Below are 21,564 nucleotides of genomic sequence, written 5' to 3' on the forward strand. Positions count from 1 at the left end.
TACTCGGAAGGCCTAAATCGTCCATGTCAAACCTGAATAATGAAGGTAAGAGGTAAACACGGTTAGGACGAAGTATTATATTAAAAGTATGTATTACATTCCAAATGATATAAGATAGAGAAAGAGTGAGGATGGTTCACAGTTGGAGGAGAATTGCGGAAGAGGCGTATCGAAAGACAGAAACTACGGAGGAAGAAAGTGAGAATGTAAGTTGTGTGGAATGAGAGAAGACACGATTTACTTGGGACAATAATTTTTTTTTCTTTTCTAGCAGGTGAGCCGGTTAATTGGAGAGGGTATCACAGTAATATTATGTATATAAGACGCCGTATATACATCCGTTAGGTTAAATAGTTAGTTTGCTAATTACCGTTTTTTTCATGGTTATATGCCCCAATTTCCCTAAATATTTTTTCTCGTACAGAGTAGGAAGGCCATCAACATTGAAATCATATGTCTACATTTACAACTTGACGATTGTATAGAGATTATGCTAGAAGATGATTGTATGTTGGAACAAAACATCACTTTTAAACTTTGTAGTTAGTTTGTTTATACCTGTATTGAACAGTACAAGCCTAGGAGATGGTGAGTCTGATGGTCAGATCACTTGAATAGAATATAAGTTATTCATCTCCAGATTAAAAGCAAAAGTATATGCAATGTTAGAATTCGTTTTCACGACCCTACTAGCTCAGGCTTTATTGTTTAATTTTGACCCATTTGACCTATTGTTTTGGCCTATAGGCTATAGCCATGGGCATTGTTTTGGTCGGCATACATGACTATTTAAATATTCATTAGCAGTATTTTAACTTAAGGGTACCCTCCTTTTCAGGTTTTTTGCCGCCATTACTTTCTTTCCAAGAATCAATACTTATTTCTGACATTTTTTTTCTTATTTCTGACATTTGTTTGTTATCCTATACAAATATATAATTTAAAACCAAGTAATCCGAGACACACAAGAGAAAACTATTTTTATTAATTTGAATGAAGTTTGGATTAATTTTGCAAAATGTTTTTTTAGTTACTATAACTAATGACATATACATATTTGAGATAATCTTATTAATTTAGTATAAACATAAATTGTATTTCCAAATTAGAATTGATTATTTTAGTTATTTCTGATGTAAATGTAATACTAATAATTTGGATATATAATTACATTTCAAATACCTATTTGATTTTTAAATTCAGATTGATTTTTAACATTGATAATTATATTATAAAAAAATAAAAAAATAAAAAATGATTTTATAACTGATAGTTTTATATGCTTTTTAAGAACTTGCTTTTAACTGTACCATTTAAGCCGTTCTAAAAAGTCTACATTTGACAATATTTTTTGCACTGTGAAGAAAATCTCATACAACCATTTTTCTTATATTTTGCATAATTTTTTTGAGAAAATTTCTTGGATATCAATTTTTAGTTTATTTTCAAAAAAATAGCTCTCAAGTAAGAAAATGATCAAAAAAAGTTTTATTAAAGGATAAAACATGCATTTACACCCATTGAATTAACTATTCTAGATTTGGGGTTTAGAGTTAACAGGTGAGTTTGGGGGTGTGGTTTCAAATTTTAGAAAAAATGAATTTTAAAAGTTTTAAAATAAAAAGAGGTTATTTGGGTCATTATTTTTTAGGGATATTTTTTGTGACAAAAATTTAGAAAGAACGATTTCAGATAATTGCCCATGTTTTTTATTAACTCAAAACCTAAAAGATTTTGATGCAAAAATATTAATAAATCTATAAGGGTATTAGTGATCTCTTATAAAAGCGAATCTACAACAATAGATCTTCAAGGGTATTAGTGATCTCTTATAAAAGCTAAGGATGATCTTATTAAATCATATAGAAGTTTGAGGACCTGGTCGTAGTTAAAAAGAAAGATCGTAGAAGTACCTTAGTTTATTGGTTAAGGTTTAAATGTTTTTACATTTATGTGTGGGGTTCGAACTCTAGACTATGCAATTTCTTGGATATTTTATGAAATCTCTAAGTTTCAAGTCCCGAAGAGAGCCATTTATTAATGTAAACTACAGACGAAAGGCGTACAAGAGATTTCAATATGGTCCAAGTAAATCTGATCAGGAGATTTTCACAGGACGACTCGGATGATGCAATTATGCATAAATCCTCATAAGACATGTAGTATCGTCAGTTGTCGAATCTTCTATGTAAATTTTGGACAGGACTTGGGTTCACCTCCTATGGTGAATCTTTAAATTCACCACCTCCCTGATAACCAACCAAAGTGCCAATTACATTAATGATTAAAAAATATTAAATAATTTTTTAAAAACTAAAATAATTAAAAAATAAATAGTGTCAATTTTGATAATGCTAATGTCACTATCTAATCCATAAATTCAAACTCTATACCCTAAATCCAAATTCTAAACCCTAAATTCTAAATTATAAATACAAACTCTATACTCTAAACCCAAATCTTAAACCCTAAACCCAAACCATAAATCATAAACCCAAAAACATGAACTCTAAACCCAAACATATATCCTAAACCCAAACATATATCCTAAACCCAAATCCTAGACTCTAAACCCAAAACGTATATAAATACAAAACTCAAACCCTATACCCTAAATATTTAGATTAATATTGATATTGTTTTTTTTTGAAATTTAAGGTTAAGAATTAAAGTTTGGACTTAGAGTTCATGGTTTGGAATACTGATACAGGAAAAATATAGAAGAAGAAGAGAGCGACGTGGCTGCTGGAGAGTGGTAGAAAGTAACAAGTTGGGCCGTTGGAGTTTGTTAGAAGCGAGACTAATGACGAAGCGCCAGCTGGCAAGTCGAGAAGAATATTAAAATCGATGACTTTGTTTTCATTTTGGATTATTCAGAAATTGTAAAAAGTTTGTTTTCTTCTCTCTGTAATTCTCTGGAGATTTGGGAGACGATACTCACGTTGTGTAAAGATTGTTCTTCATCTTCGATCTTTTACTCGTGAGTATATGATTCTTTGTTTGTTTGAACATTGATTCGTAATAAAGGATTTGAATCTATTCTAATCCTTTATCATTGGTCGCCAATATATGGTCAGAGTCCTCCGATTCATCTACCGTATCTACGAGGAGAGTCATGAGTGCAAGTGGTCGCTAAATGCTTACAAGATAGAGAAGATATGTTACAGTTGCTTAAGTTTCATTTGGTTAGAGCTCGACATCGAATGAAACAAGCGGCTGATAAACACAGAAGTGAGAGGAATTTTGTTATTGGAGATTGGGTGTATGTCAAGCTTCATCCCTACAGACAACAATCAGTAGTCCAACATGCTTCACCAAAACTAGCTCCAAAGTTTTATGGACCTTACAAGATTCTTGACGTGCGTGGGAAGGTAGCATATAAGTTGGAACTTCCTGAAGGGTCTAAGGTTCACCCGGTTTTTCATGTGTCGCAATTGAAGAATGCGGTGGGGACTGTATCTACATCGACTCAGTTACCATCAGTTGTTCATGATGTGGTGGTTCAGGAGCCTGAGTATGTAATGGAGCGCAAGATGGTTAATCGATGTGGGAAGGCAGCTACAATGGTGTTGATCAAATGGGTGGGTCAAGATGAAGCAGAAGCGACGTGGGAGTTCTTATATGAGTTGCAGAAGAAGTATCCGACTGTGGATTTTGATACCTTGTGGGCAAGTTCTTCGGGAAGGGAAGATTTGATACAGGAAAAATATAGAAGAAGAAGAGAGCGACGTGGCAGCTGGAGAGTGGTAGAAAGTAACAAGTTGGGCCGTTGGAGTTTGTTAGAAGCGAGACTAATGACGAAGCGACAGCTGGCAAGTCGAGAAGAATATTAAAATCGATGACTCTGTTTTCATTTTGGATTATTCAGAAATTGTAAAAAGTTTGTTTTCTTCTCTCTGTAATTCTCTGGAGATTTGGGAGACGATACTCACGTTGTGTAAAGATTGTTCTTCATCTTCGATCTTTTACTCGTGAGTATACGATTCTTTGTTTGTTTGAACATTGATTCGTAATAAAGGATTTGAATCTATTCTAATCCTTTATCAGATACGGTCTAGGGTTTGGGTGTAGAGTCTACGGTTTGAGTTTAGGGTTTATGGTTTGGGTTTAAAGTCTAATATTTGGGTTTAAGGTCTAGGGTTTGAGTTTAGGGTATAGTTTTGGGTATAGAGTTTAGATTTTTTGGTTTATGATTTAAGGTTTGAGTTTAGGGTTTAAGATTTGGGTTTATGGTATAGAATTTGGGTTTATAAGTTAAAATTTAGGGTTTAGAATTTGGATTTAGGGTATAGAGTTTGAGTTTATATATTAAATAGTGATATTAACATTATTAAATATGATATTATTTATTTTTTAAATTATTTTATCATTAATCTACTTAGCAATTTAATTGGTTATTAAGGAGGTGATAAATTTAAAGGTTCACAATAAAGGATGAACCCAAGGCTTGTCCGTAAATTTTCGCATAATTGTAATATCATAACAAATTAGCTTAAAAAAAACTATAAAAAATTACAAATGATTCTTTTTTTTTTTGCTTTGGTTGGATCTGACAGACGATTATTCGATCAAAAAAAAAAAATCTGACAGACGATTACTATCCAAACGTGCGAGCTAAGAGGCAGGCACGTGCGAGCGAGCGAGCGAGCGAACAATGACCTTACACAGTATTGGGGGAATACTATCATTGTCTTCTTCTTACAAAAACTTTTGTCTGCACTTAGCCGTGAGCGCAGAGGAAAAATTGCTTTTTTCTTCCCTTTTTATCAGATGATAGGAGGAAGGGAACAACACATCAGAAGATTCCAATTCCGCAGAAATCAATCTCAGATTCGCCTCTTTTCTCTCTGCTCCGTCGTCTTCTAGGGTTTCCTGTAAGCTCCTTTTCCTTTCTACATTTTTTCTGGGGATGTGACTTAACTCTCTTCCATCTAGGTAGGCTTCAATTCTTATCGAGACCTAGCTTGTGATTGGATATTGATTGGATTTGTATTTGATCATTGAGATTTGATGATTCTTTTGGAGCAAAGTTTGAACCTTTTTTGTAATTTAGGTTCTTTAGGTGAAGAATGGTGTATAGTTAAAGTGTATTAGAGGGTCTGGTCAATTGAGGTTTGATGATTCTTGTGGATAAAGTTTGATCCTTTTTGTAGTTTAAGTTAGTTTGGTGGAGGAACATAAGTTCTATAGACATGTTTCGTGTAGTTAAAGTGATAAAGACATGTTTGTGTGTTTGGCATCATCATTAGTCTGCAAGACAAAATGAGAGGCTGAGTAGTAGTCACCATTTATAGCTGTTTAAGGATCTCTTGGGTCGCTTGTCAATCTTAGCTTGCATCTGATTCATTTTAACCGTATTAAAAGAACCTCTCTTTGGGCAATAATGATAATCATTCTGGATCGCTTCTCCTAACATTTATTGCTTTGATACATCAACAGAGAAGAATGTGTAGCTGCATAACTTGTTATTGACTCTGTTATGAGTTTTGTTTTTGTTGTTGACAGGATGCATGAGTTCTCTACTGTTGATGGTTTTGCGGAGATAAACGAGAGCTTAGCCGAGATGATTAAGTACATTGCTAACGAACCCTCTGTGGGGCTTTATTACATCCAGCAGCACGTCCGCAACGCAGCACCCAACGTCCTCAACCTCAACGCCCAAGTCTTGGACAAGTCCCGTGAAACTGCTCTCCATACCGAAGACTCGGAAGAGTCTATCGCCATGGTGAAATCGATGAAAGAGTGTGGTTCTCCTATAGCTGATGGGATGATAGGAGACATCAAGAACTCCTTAGCGATAATGTCCTCGAAACAACCGAGGAGAGGGCTCATCCTCAACGCCGGGAGCCCCTGGAGCAGCAGATCCAACAGCAGTATAGCAACACCAACAACAACAGTGCGTGGTTCTGAATATAGTCAGGACACTAGCGAAAGCGGCAGCTATTTCACATCGGTGTTCAAGTCGGCTAAGGAGAAAGCAAGCAATATCAAATGGCCACAGCTTGACTTCAAAGAACAGAAGGTGGAGACTATCCCCAATGTGGAAAGCAACGAGTTAGAAGAAAAAGAAGAAGAAGAAGTCTTAAGCAAAGGTGAACAACATATGGTGGAGAAGACAAAGTTTGAGGAGTTTAAGGCTGGTAAAGAAGCGAGTCTTAAGGCATGGCTTGGAGATATGGATGAAGATGCAGATGCTAGTGGACGTGCTACTGAGAGGATTTAGTGTTTTGTATAATGGTGCTGATGGAGACACGGAAGAAGCAGAGCTCATGTGTAATTTTCATAATTAAGTTAAATAGAACATGTTATACTACCTTTTATTACCAAGGACAGTTTCGTCATTTACAAGTATGTCTCGTCGACAAAGTACATAAAGAGTGTTTGGTTTCGTGACATGTAAAGACGCAATTGGTTACAACACTCAAAGAGCACCTATCATCAAACTCTTAACCTTTATCCACCACGCCAACTTCATCTTCTTCGTCAAAAAGCAAAGCTTTCTCTCTTCTTCCTTGATGGGTTTCATCTCCTGCACCTCATTTCCGACGATCAACTCGAGCATTCCATCGACCCGTTTCTTAAAGCAATCGACTTTACCATCTTTGTATACACAAAAGTGTGCTCTGAGACGCAAGGATAAGCCCATTTTCTCATTGTCACTGTCCACGTCCTCAATTATGGCGAGTCCTGTTCAAGCCTCTTCTTCATCATCCACCATTGGTATCATCATTACTCTCTCTGCTTCTTCCATGTCTATTCCACAGCGCCTATAAGGATACATTTTGTTGATCTTTGAACAAAGTTAATTAATAGAGATTAGTATTTTGTAATTACTTGGCTGTGAACATAAAAGTTTGGTACATCAAGATTTTGTGTTTCGGTTTCACCAAATTACTGACCATTTTGAATATCTATGAAGGTGAGACCAGTGATGGCTTGAAGGTCCAGTTTCATGTTTCAATTGGGGCAAACGATTTGCTGATTGTTGGACCAGGTGTTCTTGGACGCTTAGTTGCAGAAAAATGGAGAGAGGTACACTTCCTTGTTAGTTTACTACATCGGTAACATCTTACATCACTTTCATCGTCTACAAGGACTGAGATATATTTGATAGTTGAACATATGCTTACTTACAGACATAGTGTTTCTTGTAAGAATAAAAACACAACATTATTTTATGTCCTGTAGGTCCATATTTTTATGTGTGTTTGAGTGCTAATCAATTATGTTTGGGGTTGTTTTTCTTCACAATGTTTGTAATAAGAGTCATGTTTGCACAATATGGAAGTTAAAGAGTTGGAGCTTTATGTGTGTGTGGTGGAGCAGGAACATCCAGATTGTCAAATCTTTGGGCAGACAGCAACAACAAACCATCATGATGAGTTGGAGAAGTTGGGTATCAAACCATCTCTTAAAGAAACCGAGTTTGATGGCAAGTGCTCCTATGTGATCTTTTGTGCTCCTCCCTCACAAAGCCCAGATTACGCCGCTGAGCTCAGGTAACATTACAATAAATCACTTGTTTCAACAGCCGGAGAGTCTATGAATTGTGTTCCTAACATCTTTAGTCTAATACCGTGAGTTCATTCCTGCTGTTAACTTTATTTAGCCATGGAAGTTAAATGGTTCCTCTTATGAGACAGAAAAGTAGTCTTCTTTTGTCTCCATGTCTAATATGGGTCTTTGCTTGTGGATCAGGATGGCAGCATCAAAGTGGAATGGTGAAGGATCATTCTTATTCACATCTAGCTCTGCACCTTATGATTGCTTTGATAATGGGGAATGCAATGAGGTTTAGTATTCTATTTCAGTTAAACGTAGTTTACGACAGAGAGTCTCTGAATCATTTGATATTAGAGATGACACTGCAATAGCCATTTCTGAGGTTGATTCCCTTTAACTGCAGGATTCTCCAGTGGTGCCACTTGGAAAGAGTCCAAGAACAGATGTGCTTCTGAGAGCTGAACAAGTAGTGTTGGAAAGTGGAGGGACTGTCCTTAGACTAGCAGGGCTTTACATATCCTTTTGGTATTTGATATATTGAAAGCTGAATCAGCAAATGATGTAAGGCGTTTTGGTTTCTAGAGCAGCAATATTGTGTTTTCTCCTGAACTTTTTATACACAGAGACAAGAGGTGCACATACTTACTGGTTGAGTAAGGAGACAGTTGATGCTCGTCCTGATCATATCCTGAATCTCATTCACTATGAGGTAATATTTTTATTTCATTTTCCTCACATGTTATTATTATCTGACATGTCTCTTATCATGTTCTGTAATGTGGTTTCTGGAACAGGATGCAGCATCGTTGGCAGTTGCAATCATGAAGAAGAAAGCTGGTGGTCGGATTTTCGTGGGCTGTGACAACCATCCTTTGTCAAGGTATCAACTGCTTCCTTTCTAAGTTTTGAGATATTTTCAAATACATGTTTAATAACATCACGCCTTCTTCTTCAGGCAAGAAGTGATGGACCTGATGGATCAAAGCGGAAAATATGATAAGAAGTTCAAAGGTTTCACAAGTGAGTTTCTTCAGACATTGTTTGTCTTGAAAAGCCTTAAAGCTTGATAGAGTCTGACACAAGTTTTGCGTTTTTCTTTTGTAGGCACCAGTGGTCCTTTAGGGAAGAAGCTGAACAACTCTCGGACACGAGAGGAAATTGGATGGGAGCCGAAGTATCCAAGCTTTGCTCAGTTTCTTGGAATATCCAAGTAATGTTTTAATCTGGTCCAAGATTGTGAAGGAAGGAGAAGAGAGCAAGAAGTGTAGAAAATTTCTTTAGAGAATAACTCTAGAGCTGTGAAGTATCTACAAATGTGAAGCATTTTTTTATGCTTGGTTCAAACTTATATGTATACTCCAAGATCGCTATTGGTTTGGTCATGTTAACCGAGCATGCCTGTTTGCGTAATCAACGAGATCTTAGGTCTGATCATATCTGGCCATGCTCATCGTATTCGTGTACTGATTTGTGTACCTCTAACTCCACTTTATCTAATGAATATAAAGTGTATATGACAACCACTAGTATTATTCCATGCATCACCGAAAAATAAAGGAAAAGGAAAAGAGGTCGGATCGATCGCTGGCAGTAGTAAAAAAGTATTCTAAATTCGGGTGAGCAAGTATGGTGGCTCTTCCAAGAAAAGGGCACCCGAGCGCAACCCAATAAGTCCATAACTCATATTAAGCATGAGTATCCGGTCATTCTTGTGGGGGTTAGATATTTTGATTTCTAAACATTTGGATCCGGTTAGATATTTGAATTTTTTTAGTTCGAATTAGATTGTTTTTTTTTCGAATCTGGATCAATTCAAATCTATAACTTAAATACTTATATTTTTTGGGTATACAATGAATTTGGATCGGTTTAAATATTTACGACTCTAAAAGACTTCAAATATTTGAATCTCATTCAAAATTTAGCTAAAATCTATCATATTATCTAAAATTTTGCAAAATAACAAAAACAAATTATTAATAATTGAAATTTTATATTTTTAAATTCTAAATTTGACATTTAAAAATTTCATATTATTTTAAAATGTTACAAAGTGATAACGAAGCTTGCAAACAAAAAGACATTATAACTAAATAATAAATTCAAATATAGAAAACAGAATATATAGTCATAGTTTTGGATATTTATATTCGTATCGGTCGGGTATGAATCAGTTATTATCGAATTGAGTCTATTTAGATTGATTCTTTGGCTATATTCAGGTTCGTTCTTTTCAGTTTTGGTTTTTTCGGATAAAGAAATTTTGGATCCGACTGAGTAATTATAAATTTTCAATTTGATTTTAGGTCGAATATTTTTGAGTCGGTTCTGATTCAGATTTTGGGATAAAATACCCAGACCTAATTCATATATAAGATTATCTTAATATTTTATACTTAGTAACTATTTGAGACTAATTCTTAGCTTTAGTCGATACGTTAAAGCTTGTGTCTTGTTCGTTACCAAATTTTAAAATCTAACATATAAATAGCCCAACCAAGCAAGGCTTCAGGAGATATGCCTAACAACACATATCTATGCCTCCAACACACGCACATATATAACTTAATTGCTAAAATTAATGAAAATGCTTTCTCGAGTGCTTAAGTTCGGTCATATGTAATTGCCGTCTACTAGTCTAAAACACATATTGTTAAACTTTTTGATGCCTTTATTTTTATATAAAATTTGACGTCTAAAATTGATAAGATTTAATCTAAGGTCAGCTATAAATTGTTGTATATAGAGAGATACTGATTTATATGTTCACAAATTCTCTCATGGTGATATGTGCAACCAAAAATATAATCTTATCACATTTGGTCCTTGACACCAGTTATGTATGGAATGTTGTAACAGAGTACACAATTGTCATTTCTTATAATTAGCTGGTGGCTGACGAGTAGAGAATCTCCAAACACATTACTCTTAAATCAACTTGGTTATATACATGAAATTGAGCAATCTAGAGATTGCTACTTAATGTGTATGATATTTGCTAATTAGTTGATGAGAATGATTTGACTTCTATATCTTTTTGAGCCTAATGCGAAATTCTTAGTCGGATTCCTAGAAGCCTAACAATTAGGAATGACAGCAAATAACACAAACGATTAAGAGCCATGCAATAAATCTATGTGCTCCCTAATGAAACTTATCTTATTATATAAAGTTTGGTTTTTCAAAATTAGTAATTAACATAATTGAGACATGTGTTAAAAAAATTCTAAGATGACGACATGTATCAAAAATATAAGATAATTATATTTTTTTATAATTTAAAAGAGGTTAAAAAGAAAAATTATCATCACAAAAAATAATCTTATAAGGTTCTTTTTAGAATTTTAGAAAAGAAAAATTACTATTGCATAGTCTTATTATATAAAGTTAGGTTTTTCAAATAGCTTTTTTCTTAATCTTTTCAAAACCAGACCAGAGAAAATTGTAAAAAAAAATTTAACAGTAATTTTAACTTAAAAATTTAATGATAAACATGATAATTAAAATTATTTAATTAACAGGAAAATTGTAAAAATATTAGTGATATTAAAAAACGAATTTTGAAAATGGAAACTTTTTAAAATAGTTAATAATAACTGGAAATAACTATTTGATAGAAATTGTATTTTTCTAAATCCTAGACAAAATATAATTGAAAAATATTATGTAATATTAATTTCCTTTTCTAAAATCCTGAAAACTGTAAATGAATATTGGATAGTTGTTTTCCTTTTTTATTAAAAAAAAATCCTAAACAATAGAAATTTGTATCATATTTTAAGTCCTAACCAAAAGAAAATTGTAGAAAAGTATTTGATAATATTTTTAAGAGAGTATTTGATGATAATATGATACTAAAAATTATTAAATTAACAAAAGAAATGTAAAATTAATATTGATAAAATTGTAAAAAATAGAAATCTTAAAATTATTTATTAATAAATATAAATAATTATTTAATAGAAGTTTTTAAAAAAAAAAATAAAGAGAAGATAATTGTAATAGGTTGTATGACAGTAATTTTCATTTTCTAAAATCTTAAACAAAAATGTAAAAGAGTATTTAATTGTATTTTTACTTTTTATTGTAAAAAAGGAGACTTATAAAATAGAATGTTTTTTAAAAACAAATCCTAGCGAAATAAAATTTTATAAACTTATTTGACTTTCTTTTCTTTTTACTTTTCATTCAATTTCTTATTTCGGTATGTGTTCAGTTTAATTTTTTAGATATAATATTTTCTCCAATCCTAAATGCAAAGTTTATAATAACTCATCTATGCACCATGGTAATAAAATACAAATATTAACTTGAACTTACGTGTGAAAACAGTTTTTTAATTATAAAATAAATTGTTTCAAAAAATATTATCAAATAAATCTCACACCACATATGCAAAAAATAATCATAAAACTATAATAAAATTATTTATTATTTTAGTTTTTTATTAAATTAAAACATCAAATAAAACCTATTGCAACGTAACGGGCTCATATCTTGTGTACAATAAAACAAAATCCAAGACAACTTACCAAACTTTTGTGTTTGGTTTAAAAGAGAAAGAACAGTATACGGAAAAAAAAAAAAGAACGACTCGCACTCCTGCAATACCAATATAAATGGGTGTTTGCATGAAGGAACAAACATCAATGCAAACCTTAAACTAGCAAAAGAGTGAAAGAGATTTGGAATAGAGAAGTGAAGAATGGTGTTCATCAAAGTTCATCAACTTGCTTTTCTCTTTGGCCTTTTGGGTAATTAACTCCCTTTATTTTTCTATGTTTTTTAGAAAAACTACCATAACTAAAATCAACTATAAAAGTGACATAATATTTTCTCAAGAGGGTACACATACATGTAGGCATATATCTATTATAACCATTTTGCTTATATGAATATATATATATATATATACACACACAAAGTTACCAAAAATCCCACATGATGACTTTGGCTTTTGCTTGCAGGAAACATTGTGTCTTTCGGGGTTTTCTTGTCTCCAGTGTAAGACACGTACATGTTCATGTGTAGTATAGATAATTTATCTAACATGTTACATATATATATATTTGATAATACAGGCCAACGTTCTATGGGATATACAAGAAGAAATCATCAAAAGGGTTTCAGTCGATACCGTACATATGTGCACTTGCAAGTGCAACTCTTCTTCTCTTCTACGGAATAATGAAGACACATGCTTATCTCATCATTAGCATCAACACCTTTGGATGCTTCATCGAAATCACCTACTTGTTTCTCTATATCATTTACGCACCAAGAGAGGCCAGGGTTTGTAAATCATAAACACGTTGGTGGACTAATGGTGATTTGCGATATTCTTATACCGTACTAACTTTTATGTACCATGGCAGATATTCACGTTGAAGTTGATATTGATATGCAACATTGGTGGACTTGGTATCTTGATCCTTCTCGTTAATCTTTTGATTCCAAAACAACACCGAGTCTCAACCGTTGGATGGGTTTGTGCTGCTTACAGTCTTGCCGTCTTTGCTTCTCCCTTGAGCGTTATGGTGATACATCATCTCCATCTTCAAACATCTAATTATTGTGATTTGCAAATTGAAAAACCGACGTGTAACGTGTTACATGTTACATGTTCGTAGAGGAAGGTGATAAGGACGAAGAGTGTGGAATACATGCCGTTTCTTCTCTCATTGTCTCTCACTCTTAACGCCGTCATGTGGTTCTTTTATGGACTTCTTATCGAGGACAAATTCATTGCTGTAAATATACAACTTATTATATTATATTTCTACATTATTGTAAGTTGTAACATTACTATATACTAACTTCGTTTTGTTTTCAGATGCCGAACATTCTTGGATTTCTATTCGGTATAACTCAGATGATACTATACATGATGTATCACGATTCAAAGAAAACGGATTTACCAAAACTCACATCTACAGAGAATCAACCAACAAATGAAACCAATCTGAATGAAGTTGCGATCGTGGCCGTTGAATTATCTGATGCTAGAGCAGAAAACGTTGAAGGATCGGTGAGGCCTATGAAGACTCCAAACTCAACCACCACTGCTTAAAAGGAGAAACACAACTTATCCTTGAGTTGAGGCCTATGAAGCCTATGAAGACTCTTTATCTTATGTTAGAAAAATAAACTTCAAATCTTAATGCTTAGTTGGTTTGAGTTGGTCTCACCAAACAGATGTTCTATCATTTTGATCATAACTAAATTTAGCCTTGATAAATGACAATCTCCACTAAAGTATCACTTTAAATACTATTCTATCTGTTCCTAAATAAAGTTTTATCTATATTTTGCATATATGAAAAAAAAAAAACAAAATTTGATAAATACATCATTTGTATGATTATTATTTTCAGTAATATTAAACCAATAGTAACAATACTTATGTTTTTTAATATTTTTTTTAAGTTATCATTGTTAGCTGATAAAATATGTTTAATATTTCAAAATTCAATTTTCGAAAATATGTACTTCTTAGAAACGAAAGAAATATTAGCACTTGAAATCGCTAGAAACAATATCTCATTTAATTTGTGTTTGGTGTACCAATATCTTAGTTATACCAGCATTCTACTTCACTGTCAATATACAATACACGTGTGGATAGCTTGTAGGTGCCGTGCTGGTCTGACAAACCCATCAAGCACATAAAAAATCTAGACAATATCGCAAGAGTTGATTGTGTTGTTATACATTATAGTTGATGCCGATGGGGCCAAACAAAGAGCACAGCTGTGATCAGAAAGCAAATAAACGTGGGACAAAGTCTGCTAAAATACATTGTCAAAACATGATTCAAATTAAAATCTGTGTGTATCTTTTCAACAACCAAATAAAAACGGATTTCAAAACAGATAATAAAAGCATATTTATAGAAGTACTCAAAAAACATTGTAAAATACATAAACCACATATGTAATATTGCATACTTCTAAGATGTGATTTAATAGATTACAGATCACAATGTCACAAACTCAAGTCTTACAGCCACAACAACAGTTTTGTTTATTTATTATTCATTAAACACATAACCACTTTTTACCACTCCCACCCGCCAATTTTCCTGCAGTTACAACATTCAATTAGATGATAACAATGCTTCTCTACTTAACTCACAACACTCATCTATCAAAGTCACGTCACAACTTGGTCAATACACTAACCTCATTAGAGTTCTCATCTCGGTCGCTAGTTTAATCCAAGAAAAAGCAAAATTTAAAACCAATTCATAGAAGGTTGGTTAATAAGAAAGCTTACAGAAAGGAAAGATCTTCCAAAGCTGGTTGTCTCCTTTGTTCCAGTCCCAGAGAACAATAGTTGTGCCATCACGAACACCACCAGATTTGCTGTCACCGTGAAACGCATCAACGTTTAACCCCACATTGTTTACCATCCTTATGGTCCGATACCCATCACCCATATCCTTGCTCTCAGTCCACAGCACAGACTCATCAAGCGTATCAGGATCATATCTGACTAGATTAACCTGCAAATACCACCAAAGACATATAAACAACATCGACAAAAGACTCGCTCCTCCAAGGAAAGGAAGCGATAAAGTCCTTACGGGTTGTGTAGCTCCCACAGAATGCTTCATGGCTTCACCAGTGGCCTTGTTAACCAAAGCAAAACAAGGATGACCCTCTGCGTCCTTCACACGAGTACTGTACTTCTCGTCTTTGTACCAGTGCTGCACATTGTAATGTAAACCATTTCTTATCAGAGAAGGTAATAAGTAAAAAAAACTCTGTTTCTAATTAACAAGATTCAATCTTACAAGAACTGAACCTGTAACATGTTCTGTTTTGTAATACCTCTGTTTCTAATCAACAAGATTTAACCTAACAAGAACTCGAACTGTTACAATAACATGTTCTGTTTTGTAAAACCTCTGTTTCTAATCAATAAGATGATAAGTAAATTCTAATCAACAAGATTCAATCTTACAAGAACTGAAACTGTTGCAATAACATGTCCGGACAAGTAAACAAAACAGAGAAAGCATAAAGTATGGATGTTTGAGAGAGAGAGATGATGTAATAAGAGATGATGATACCTGAGCTTCATCAGAAGGATCGGCTGGGGCGAGAATGACCTGACCGTCTCTGATCGTCAGATAATAGTTAGGCTCTGCTTTAGAATACACCTTCACCGTTCGTCTTCCGGCGAGTCCGGCGAGATTATCAGGAAGAAGACGGTTCTCGTCATCATGGAGGTGGTGGAAAACAGAAGGCGTGTTGTCGGTTTGATGTGAGCTATGGTGAGACACGTGCACGACGCCGGCGGTGCCGTCGTCTCCGTAGCTTTCAAGGGACGAATTATGCGGCGGGTAAGCTCCTCCGTAACGGTGGTGGTCTGGTTGGTATGGTTCTTCGGAAGCGTGGTGGGCGACATGGCTCACGTGACCAAACTGAGGAGGTGGTGGTGCCGGAGCTTCGAAGTAAGGCGGAGGAGGCGCGTAGGGATCGAAATGAGGCTGAGGGGGTGGAGGAGGAGCATCGGAGAAGTTGTTGTGTGGCGGTGGTGGTGCGCCGAAGGATGGACGATCGTCTTCGTTGTCGTCGCGTTGGTGGTGGTGGTGATGGTGGTGGTGTGAGTGGTGGGAGTGGCCGAAGGGAGGATCCATTTAGCGGTTGTTGGTTTGTTGCAAGTTTTCTTCTAAGAGGATGATTAGTAGAAGGAAGAGGAGGAGAGAAACGATTTGACTTAAAAAGCCATGTGAAGAAGACACAACAGGTGGCTTTGGTACTCACGTCTTCTAGACTACTCTTGTTTTTATTTTCTAAAAGAGCAGATTTTTTCTTCTTTTATTAATGATACAAAATCTTTTATTAATGATATAAAATCTTCATTTTGATTTTTTCTTCTTTTATTAATGATAAACAAATACTTGACTAAGTACCTAAATAATAGTGAATTTAAAATTAATCATTTTTTTCGTCAGCCAAAATTAATCATCTAAACCATAGTAGAAATCCAATAAACAATAGCCTTTTGACATAAAAAAAGAAAGAAACCCAATAAACACTAATTCCTTGTGACGCTTTTAGGCTGAGGGTCACAACGGTTAACGACCAAAACTCTCTTGATAATGTATTTTTGGCGAAATAGCTAATGGGTCATGAGCATTATTGACGATCATTAGGTCTTTTAGCTAGTTTTAATTGGTCTCCGATATAGTCTTTGTCTCTGTTATGCCAATAGTCGTTCTTGTACTATGAAGATGAATTTAGGTGGTTGAAGAGGTGGATTTATTTAGGGTCGTGGAGTGATCTCACGCTCACTGAGGTCCAATATACATCGTGATTTTGATTAGATAGCATTGGATCCAATCAATGATCCAAGGTGATACTAGCTCTATGTACTATTGGTATGAGTCTTTTCTAGTTAATTTCTTATATCCAAAGAACTGGTGAAATAAATGTTGAAGTTGAGTTAAAAGAAGAGAAATTTACTTACAGAGACACATTCTCAGTTGTCAATTACGTTATCAGTCACTTTGTAACTTTGACACATTTTTTTTGTGTGATAGACCTAAACTGCCCTTAACCAAACCTAAATATTACACTAACTAGAGTCCATTAACTATTATCTAACCTAAACATTTCTTTTTCATTATTTATATATTCAACATCGATATCAACACCTCTTCATCTTTTACTTTCACGAATCGCTTGCCTTTTTCTCAGTTTCAATAATTCAATCTCTATTTTTTGCCATTTTTTAATTTGTTATTATAGCTTTATGAATGAATAATAAAATCGGAACTTGATTGAGGTAGCGGGGACAGCGGTGGTGGTGACTGTGGGAGTAACGGTGGTGACTATGGGAGTAACGGTGGTGGCTCTGAACAAGATGATGATAGTTATGAACGGCAGCACTCAGTCCAATGGAAGCGGTGGTTGACACCGTGGTGGAGATGGTGGTGGATATCATAGTAGAGGCGGTGGTGGTGGTGGAAAGTGATAATAGAGGTGGAAGAGATCGTGGAGACAGTGATGGATACCATAATGGAGGCGGTAGTGGTTATGGAAGTGGCTGCAGTGGATACGAAGGTGATAATGGAGGTGGAGGTGTTGGTGATTATGGAGGTGACGGTGGCCTTTTGACCAATGTGTGTGTGGATATTGTTGATGTAGTCAGAAGAGTTGTGGATAATGAAGGTGGAGGAGATAGTGGAGGTGGTGGCGTGTATGAAGGTGACGATAGTTCTCTTGGTCAATGTGTGTGTGGATGTTGTTTATGTGGTCAGAAGAGTTGTGGATCGGGATCTCGTGGTCAGAGTTGTATTGATGTGATATGGGCTCTCGATGGTGGATATGAAAGTGGTAATATCGATGGATGAGATAGTGGAGATGGTGATTAAAACGAAAGTGGTAATTAAAATGAAGGTGTAATGAAGGTGGAGGAGATCGTGGAGGCGGTGGTGTTTATGAAGGTGATGGTGGCTCTCTTGTCAATGTGTGTGTGAATATTGTTTATGTGGTCGGAAGAGTTGTGGATAGGGATCTCGTGGTCAGAGTTGTATTGATGTAATCAGAAGAGTTGTGGATGGGCTCTCGATGGTGGATATGAAAGTGGTAATAGAGGTGGTGGAGATAGTGGAGGTGGTGATTAAAACGGAAATGGTAATTAAAACTAAGGTGGTAACGGAGATGGAGGAGATAGTGGAGGAGGTGGTGATATTACACCCTAAAATGTTCGCTTTATTGTAGCTTGTTAGATCGTATGCCTTTACACAAAAATTCGTCTACGAAATCTCTTGTAAGATTAAAAACCTTGTCCACGAGAATTCGTTCATGAAATCTCGTCCACAAGTCCACATATCTCACATCTACAACTACACCATCCATAAATATTCATTCACAATTACACCATCCATATATATCAATATATGTATATATATATTATAAATTTTACAAGAAATATATGCATTATGGATATCAAAATGTACAAGAGAAAAAATCATAATTTGTTCTACACATAAATATAAAATTTTATACATTATAATTTGCAATAGAGACCGGTAAAAATTTTCACCTACTTTCTCAAGCTACTTAAATCTTTATTTCTCGATATATGTACTTATCCACTTTACATTAATTATAACTGAAACGTTTCATAGTTACAAATGAAGTAAACACTACTTACAAAGCAAAATGCCTTGGTATGGAAACCTACTAAGTGATAACTAATGTTGAATTTCAAAAAACCACTGACTTATTTGAATCCTTGTTATGGAGTCTAGAAAGTGGCTTTTCCCCGATTAACTTAATACCTAAGAACTTACAGATCGTCTTTCTCCGAATAAGAGGCGAAACATAATCAACTTGAATTCGGGACAGCTATTCAAAATCTTTTACCTAAGGCAAGGGCATCTCTGTCAAAAAAAGGACACCTGTCTCAACAATGTGTCCCAAATCCATATTATGTCTCTCACCGAGAAAAAAATACACAATGTGTCTGTTTTTGTAAGTGTCTCTTAAAATACATGAAACACTTAACATGAGCAGCAGTGTATTCCAACAACTAATTTGGAGCATTGAATTTCATAGCAAAGCAACACACGGAAGACTACTCACAACCACCACATCATGATCCGAAGAAACCATAACTGCGAAAAAGAACTTTGAGCTAAACAGCATAAAGAATGCCGGTTTAAATACTAAAAACGCCATGGTACAACTAAGAATGGCACATACTTAAGAAAAGAAAACATTGTAAGCAAGAAGGCATAAAAAGTGAAAGATAGCCTAAATCATATTATAAAATAAGCCCAAGTTTATGAAGTCAAGCCTAAGACCCATGTATGTTAAGGTTTCTAGCAATCTAAACTCTTATATATGTTGTTATGTGCTCTTGTCTACATAACTTTGGCTGTTTTCATAAGCAGCCACCTTCAAACCATTTCATAATATCAAACGCTCTTATTAGCTCTTGGTTACAATACTAAAGATTACTGCACTTAAATAAAGCTCTATGAGCTATTTTCTATTTCTAGTCTAATAATGTCTTTAAGACACAAATCTATTTAGTTTTATAAATGTTATCAAATCACTGCAGAGATTGAACTCCAATCCGCTAACAACACGATTAAATCTAGAAGCACCAAAATTGGAAGAGAAGGTCACAAAACATTGACTACATGTAATTACTTTCCAGCACGAGAAGTACAAAAAAATACCAACACATATTGGAAGATACATAAACATAATCAAAAGTGAATTAATATTCATTTATAATTATAGTTAATATTATTACGAATTTTACTATTTAAAAGTAAATATTAAAAATGTATATGTAAATATATTATGTTTTAAATAAAAAGGTATTAATAATAACTATTCAAAGATTACAATTTAATAATATCTTTTAATATCTTAATTTAAAAATATCAAAATAATAGGTTACATATACTAAATAATAACTATGTAGGAGAAATAATAAGAAGTTGAAATGTAATTGTCCAATTTAAACTATTTGTAAGTAGATAAAAAGTAATTATATTTTAGTAGTATTGATAAAATAATTAAAAATATATTTCTGTAGAACAACACTAATTTTAAATAAGATACTAGATTTTGATCCGCGCTTCGAAAGCGCGGGTTTTTTGGATTATAAAAAATATTGATATGAATTATTATTTTGGGATTATACAATATTAATGTTAAAAAATGTGTATAATATCGAAGGAGAGAATTCGTTTAAAATATATAATTTATAAATTAATTTATTTGAAACTTTTTTCTTAAGTTTTGTGTTATTGTAATTGTTAACTAAATTTAAAAATTTACAAAATATGTAGATTCACTACTTCTTTAAATTTTTATCTTTTATATCATGCAAAAAGAGTATTTTACAAAAAAAAAAATTGTATTGAATTTTTAAGATTTTTTGTATTAATCAAAACAAATGAGATATCCGTAAGTATCCACAAATATCTATTTATTTTCCGGATATCCGTTTTTCCGAATATCCATATTTTTTCGAAGCAAAACAAATCGGCAAATTATATATCCGTAACATTCAAAGCAAATCACAAATACCTTTAAAAACCCGGATATCTGATCCGTGCCCATGCCTGTTCTTATGTAACACATTATTAGATATGAGAATTTTTGAAAAAACTCAACAAAAATTAACCCGAAAATATAAGTTTAGTTTGGGTTTGGGTCTATGCGAAAGTAACTATTGGATATTTTATTGGATCCGGGAGTCTCGGTTCGGGTCTGGATCCTACCTATGACCCAGTCATATATAGTGTAATTGCGGGATCTACACCATGATCCGAATGCACAACTTTTTTTGTATTATAGACAAAATTTGATATGAATTAGTATTTTTGGATTGTTGTACATTACTATCTTACAAAATCGAATTATATAGGAGAAGATAATCTTTTTAAAGTTATATGATATATTATTTAGTTTATTTGAGATTTTTGTATATACATTTTTAAATCTCTCTCTCTCTCTCTCTCTCTCTCTCTCTCTCTCTCTCTCTCTCTCTCTCTCTCTCTCTCTCTCTCTCTCTCTCTCTCTCTCTCTCTCTCTCTCTCAAGCCTGGGCATTTCCTCGAATCCATAAAAACCTGACCGGTTCCGGATCTAGGGAAATGTACATATTGAGCATTTTTTGGACCCGTAGATCTTGATTCGGTACGTATCTTGCCCAATACCTAGTCAGGTACCCAAAATACCTGAAATGTTTTGTGTATATTAGATATATTTGGGTATTTCATATATGTTTCGGTAATATTTTTTTTTTTTGAGTTTTCAGTTATACTTTCAAATTTCAGGTAAAATTTCAGTTTTTTTAAAAATATATTTCGTGTATTCAGCTAAAAGTTTAGGTACTTTCGGTTTCTCGGGTTATATCTCGAGAAGCACTTCAGATATTTTTCTGGTATTTGAATATTTTTGGGTATTTGATGGGTTTTCGAATATTTTCAAGTTTCAGATTATTTTTCAGGTTTTCGTTTATTTCTATTCTTTTCAGAACTTAAATATCTGAACCGATCCTGACCGGCTATGTACTCAAATAT

At 33.9% G+C, this 21,564-nt stretch overlaps 5 protein-coding genes across 5 annotated transcripts; 4 read left to right on the forward strand and 1 right to left on the reverse strand.

Annotated features, from left to right (window-relative positions):
* Nucleotides 1-4,684: 4,684 nt before the first annotated feature.
* On the forward strand, nt 4,685-6,341 carry LOC108847794 (uncharacterized). The gene is made up of 2 exons (XM_018621128.2): nt 4,685-4,874; nt 5,506-6,341. The coding sequence occupies exon 2, from the start codon at nt 5,507-5,509 to the stop codon at nt 6,221-6,223; it is 717 nt and encodes a 238-aa protein (XP_018476630.1). The 5' UTR covers nt 4,685-4,874; nt 5,506; the 3' UTR covers nt 6,224-6,341.
* A 31-nt stretch (nt 6,342-6,372) lies between these two features.
* Nucleotides 6,373-8,953, forward strand: LOC108847792 (uncharacterized). The gene is made up of 9 exons (XM_057004637.1): nt 6,373-6,720; nt 6,920-7,032; nt 7,327-7,499; nt 7,699-7,792; nt 7,907-8,014; nt 8,120-8,212; nt 8,298-8,383; nt 8,459-8,523; nt 8,608-8,953. Exons 1-9 carry the CDS (start codon nt 6,516-6,518, stop codon nt 8,715-8,717), a joined length of 1,047 nt encoding a protein of 348 aa, XP_056860617.1. The 5' UTR covers nt 6,373-6,515; the 3' UTR covers nt 8,718-8,953.
* A 3,255-nt stretch (nt 8,954-12,208) lies between these two features.
* Nucleotides 12,209-13,789, forward strand: LOC130509681 (bidirectional sugar transporter SWEET9). The gene is made up of 6 exons (XM_057005849.1): nt 12,209-12,257; nt 12,471-12,507; nt 12,585-12,795; nt 12,879-13,040; nt 13,134-13,253; nt 13,337-13,789. The coding sequence occupies exons 1-6, from the start codon at nt 12,209-12,211 to the stop codon at nt 13,571-13,573; spliced, it is 816 nt and encodes a 271-aa protein (XP_056861829.1). The 3' UTR covers nt 13,574-13,789.
* Nucleotides 13,790-14,420: 631 nt separating this feature from the next.
* LOC108844416 (ricin B-like lectin EULS3) lies at nt 14,421-16,261 on the reverse strand. Its single transcript, XM_018617674.2, has 4 exons — nt 15,578-16,261; nt 15,089-15,211; nt 14,779-15,007; nt 14,421-14,584 (listed from the first exon to the last, which is right to left on the reverse strand). Coding segments are annotated over exons 1-4 (924 nt in total). The 5' UTR covers nt 16,148-16,261; the 3' UTR covers nt 14,421-14,582.
* A 1,149-nt stretch (nt 16,262-17,410) lies between these two features.
* LOC108845297 (uncharacterized) lies at nt 17,411-18,139 on the forward strand. Its single transcript, XM_018618528.1, has 3 exons — nt 17,411-17,849; nt 17,924-17,982; nt 18,062-18,139. The coding sequence occupies exons 1-3, from the start codon at nt 17,411-17,413 to the stop codon at nt 18,137-18,139; spliced, it is 576 nt and encodes a 191-aa protein (XP_018474030.1).
* Nucleotides 18,140-21,564: the final 3,425 nt, after the last annotated feature.

The sequence above is a fragment of the Raphanus sativus genome, chromosome 3 (assembly GCF_000801105.2).
Source record: "Raphanus sativus cultivar WK10039 chromosome 3, ASM80110v3, whole genome shotgun sequence".
NCBI classification, from domain to species: Eukaryota; Viridiplantae; Streptophyta; class Magnoliopsida; order Brassicales; family Brassicaceae; genus Raphanus; species Raphanus sativus.

Bases quoted from the DNA above. Each gene is read 5' to 3' on its own strand.
- LOC108847794 (XM_018621128.2), top strand. From the start codon at position 5,507: ATGCATGAGTTCTCTACTGTTGATGGTTTTGCGGAGATAAACGAGAGC.
- LOC108847792 (XM_057004637.1), top strand. From the start codon at position 6,516: ATGGGTTTCATCTCCTGCACCTCATTTCCGACGATCAACTCGAGCATT. The intron at 6,721-6,919 runs GTATCATCATTA...ATATCTATGAAG, and splicing joins TTCTTCATCATCCACCATTG to GTGAGACCAGTGATGGCTTG. The intron at 8,015-8,119 runs TACATATCCTTT...CTGAACTTTTTA, and splicing joins TCCTTAGACTAGCAGGGCTT to TACACAGAGACAAGAGGTGC.
- LOC130509681 (XM_057005849.1), top strand. From the start codon at position 12,209: ATGGTGTTCATCAAAGTTCATCAACTTGCTTTTCTCTTTGGCCTTTTG. The intron at 12,258-12,470 runs GTAATTAACTCC...TTTTGCTTGCAG, and splicing joins TTTTCTCTTTGGCCTTTTGG to GAAACATTGTGTCTTTCGGG. The intron at 13,254-13,336 runs GTAAATATACAA...TTTTGTTTTCAG, and splicing joins TCGAGGACAAATTCATTGCT to ATGCCGAACATTCTTGGATT.
- LOC108844416 (XM_018617674.2), bottom strand. From the start codon at position 16,147: ATGGATCCTCCCTTCGGCCACTCCCACCACTCACACCACCACCATCAC. The intron at 15,212-15,577 runs GTATCATCATCT...TACAATGTGCAG, and splicing joins ATCCTTCTGATGAAGCTCAG to CACTGGTACAAAGACGAGAA. The intron at 15,008-15,088 runs GTAAGGACTTTA...TGGTATTTGCAG, and splicing joins CTGTGGGAGCTACACAACCC to GTTAATCTAGTCAGATATGA.
- LOC108845297 (XM_018618528.1), top strand. From the start codon at position 17,411: ATGGAAGCGGTGGTTGACACCGTGGTGGAGATGGTGGTGGATATCATA. The intron at 17,850-17,923 runs GTAATATCGATG...GGTGTAATGAAG, and splicing joins CGATGGTGGATATGAAAGTG to GTGGAGGAGATCGTGGAGGC. The intron at 17,983-18,061 runs GTGTGTGTGAAT...TGATGTAATCAG, and splicing joins ATGGTGGCTCTCTTGTCAAT to AAGAGTTGTGGATGGGCTCT.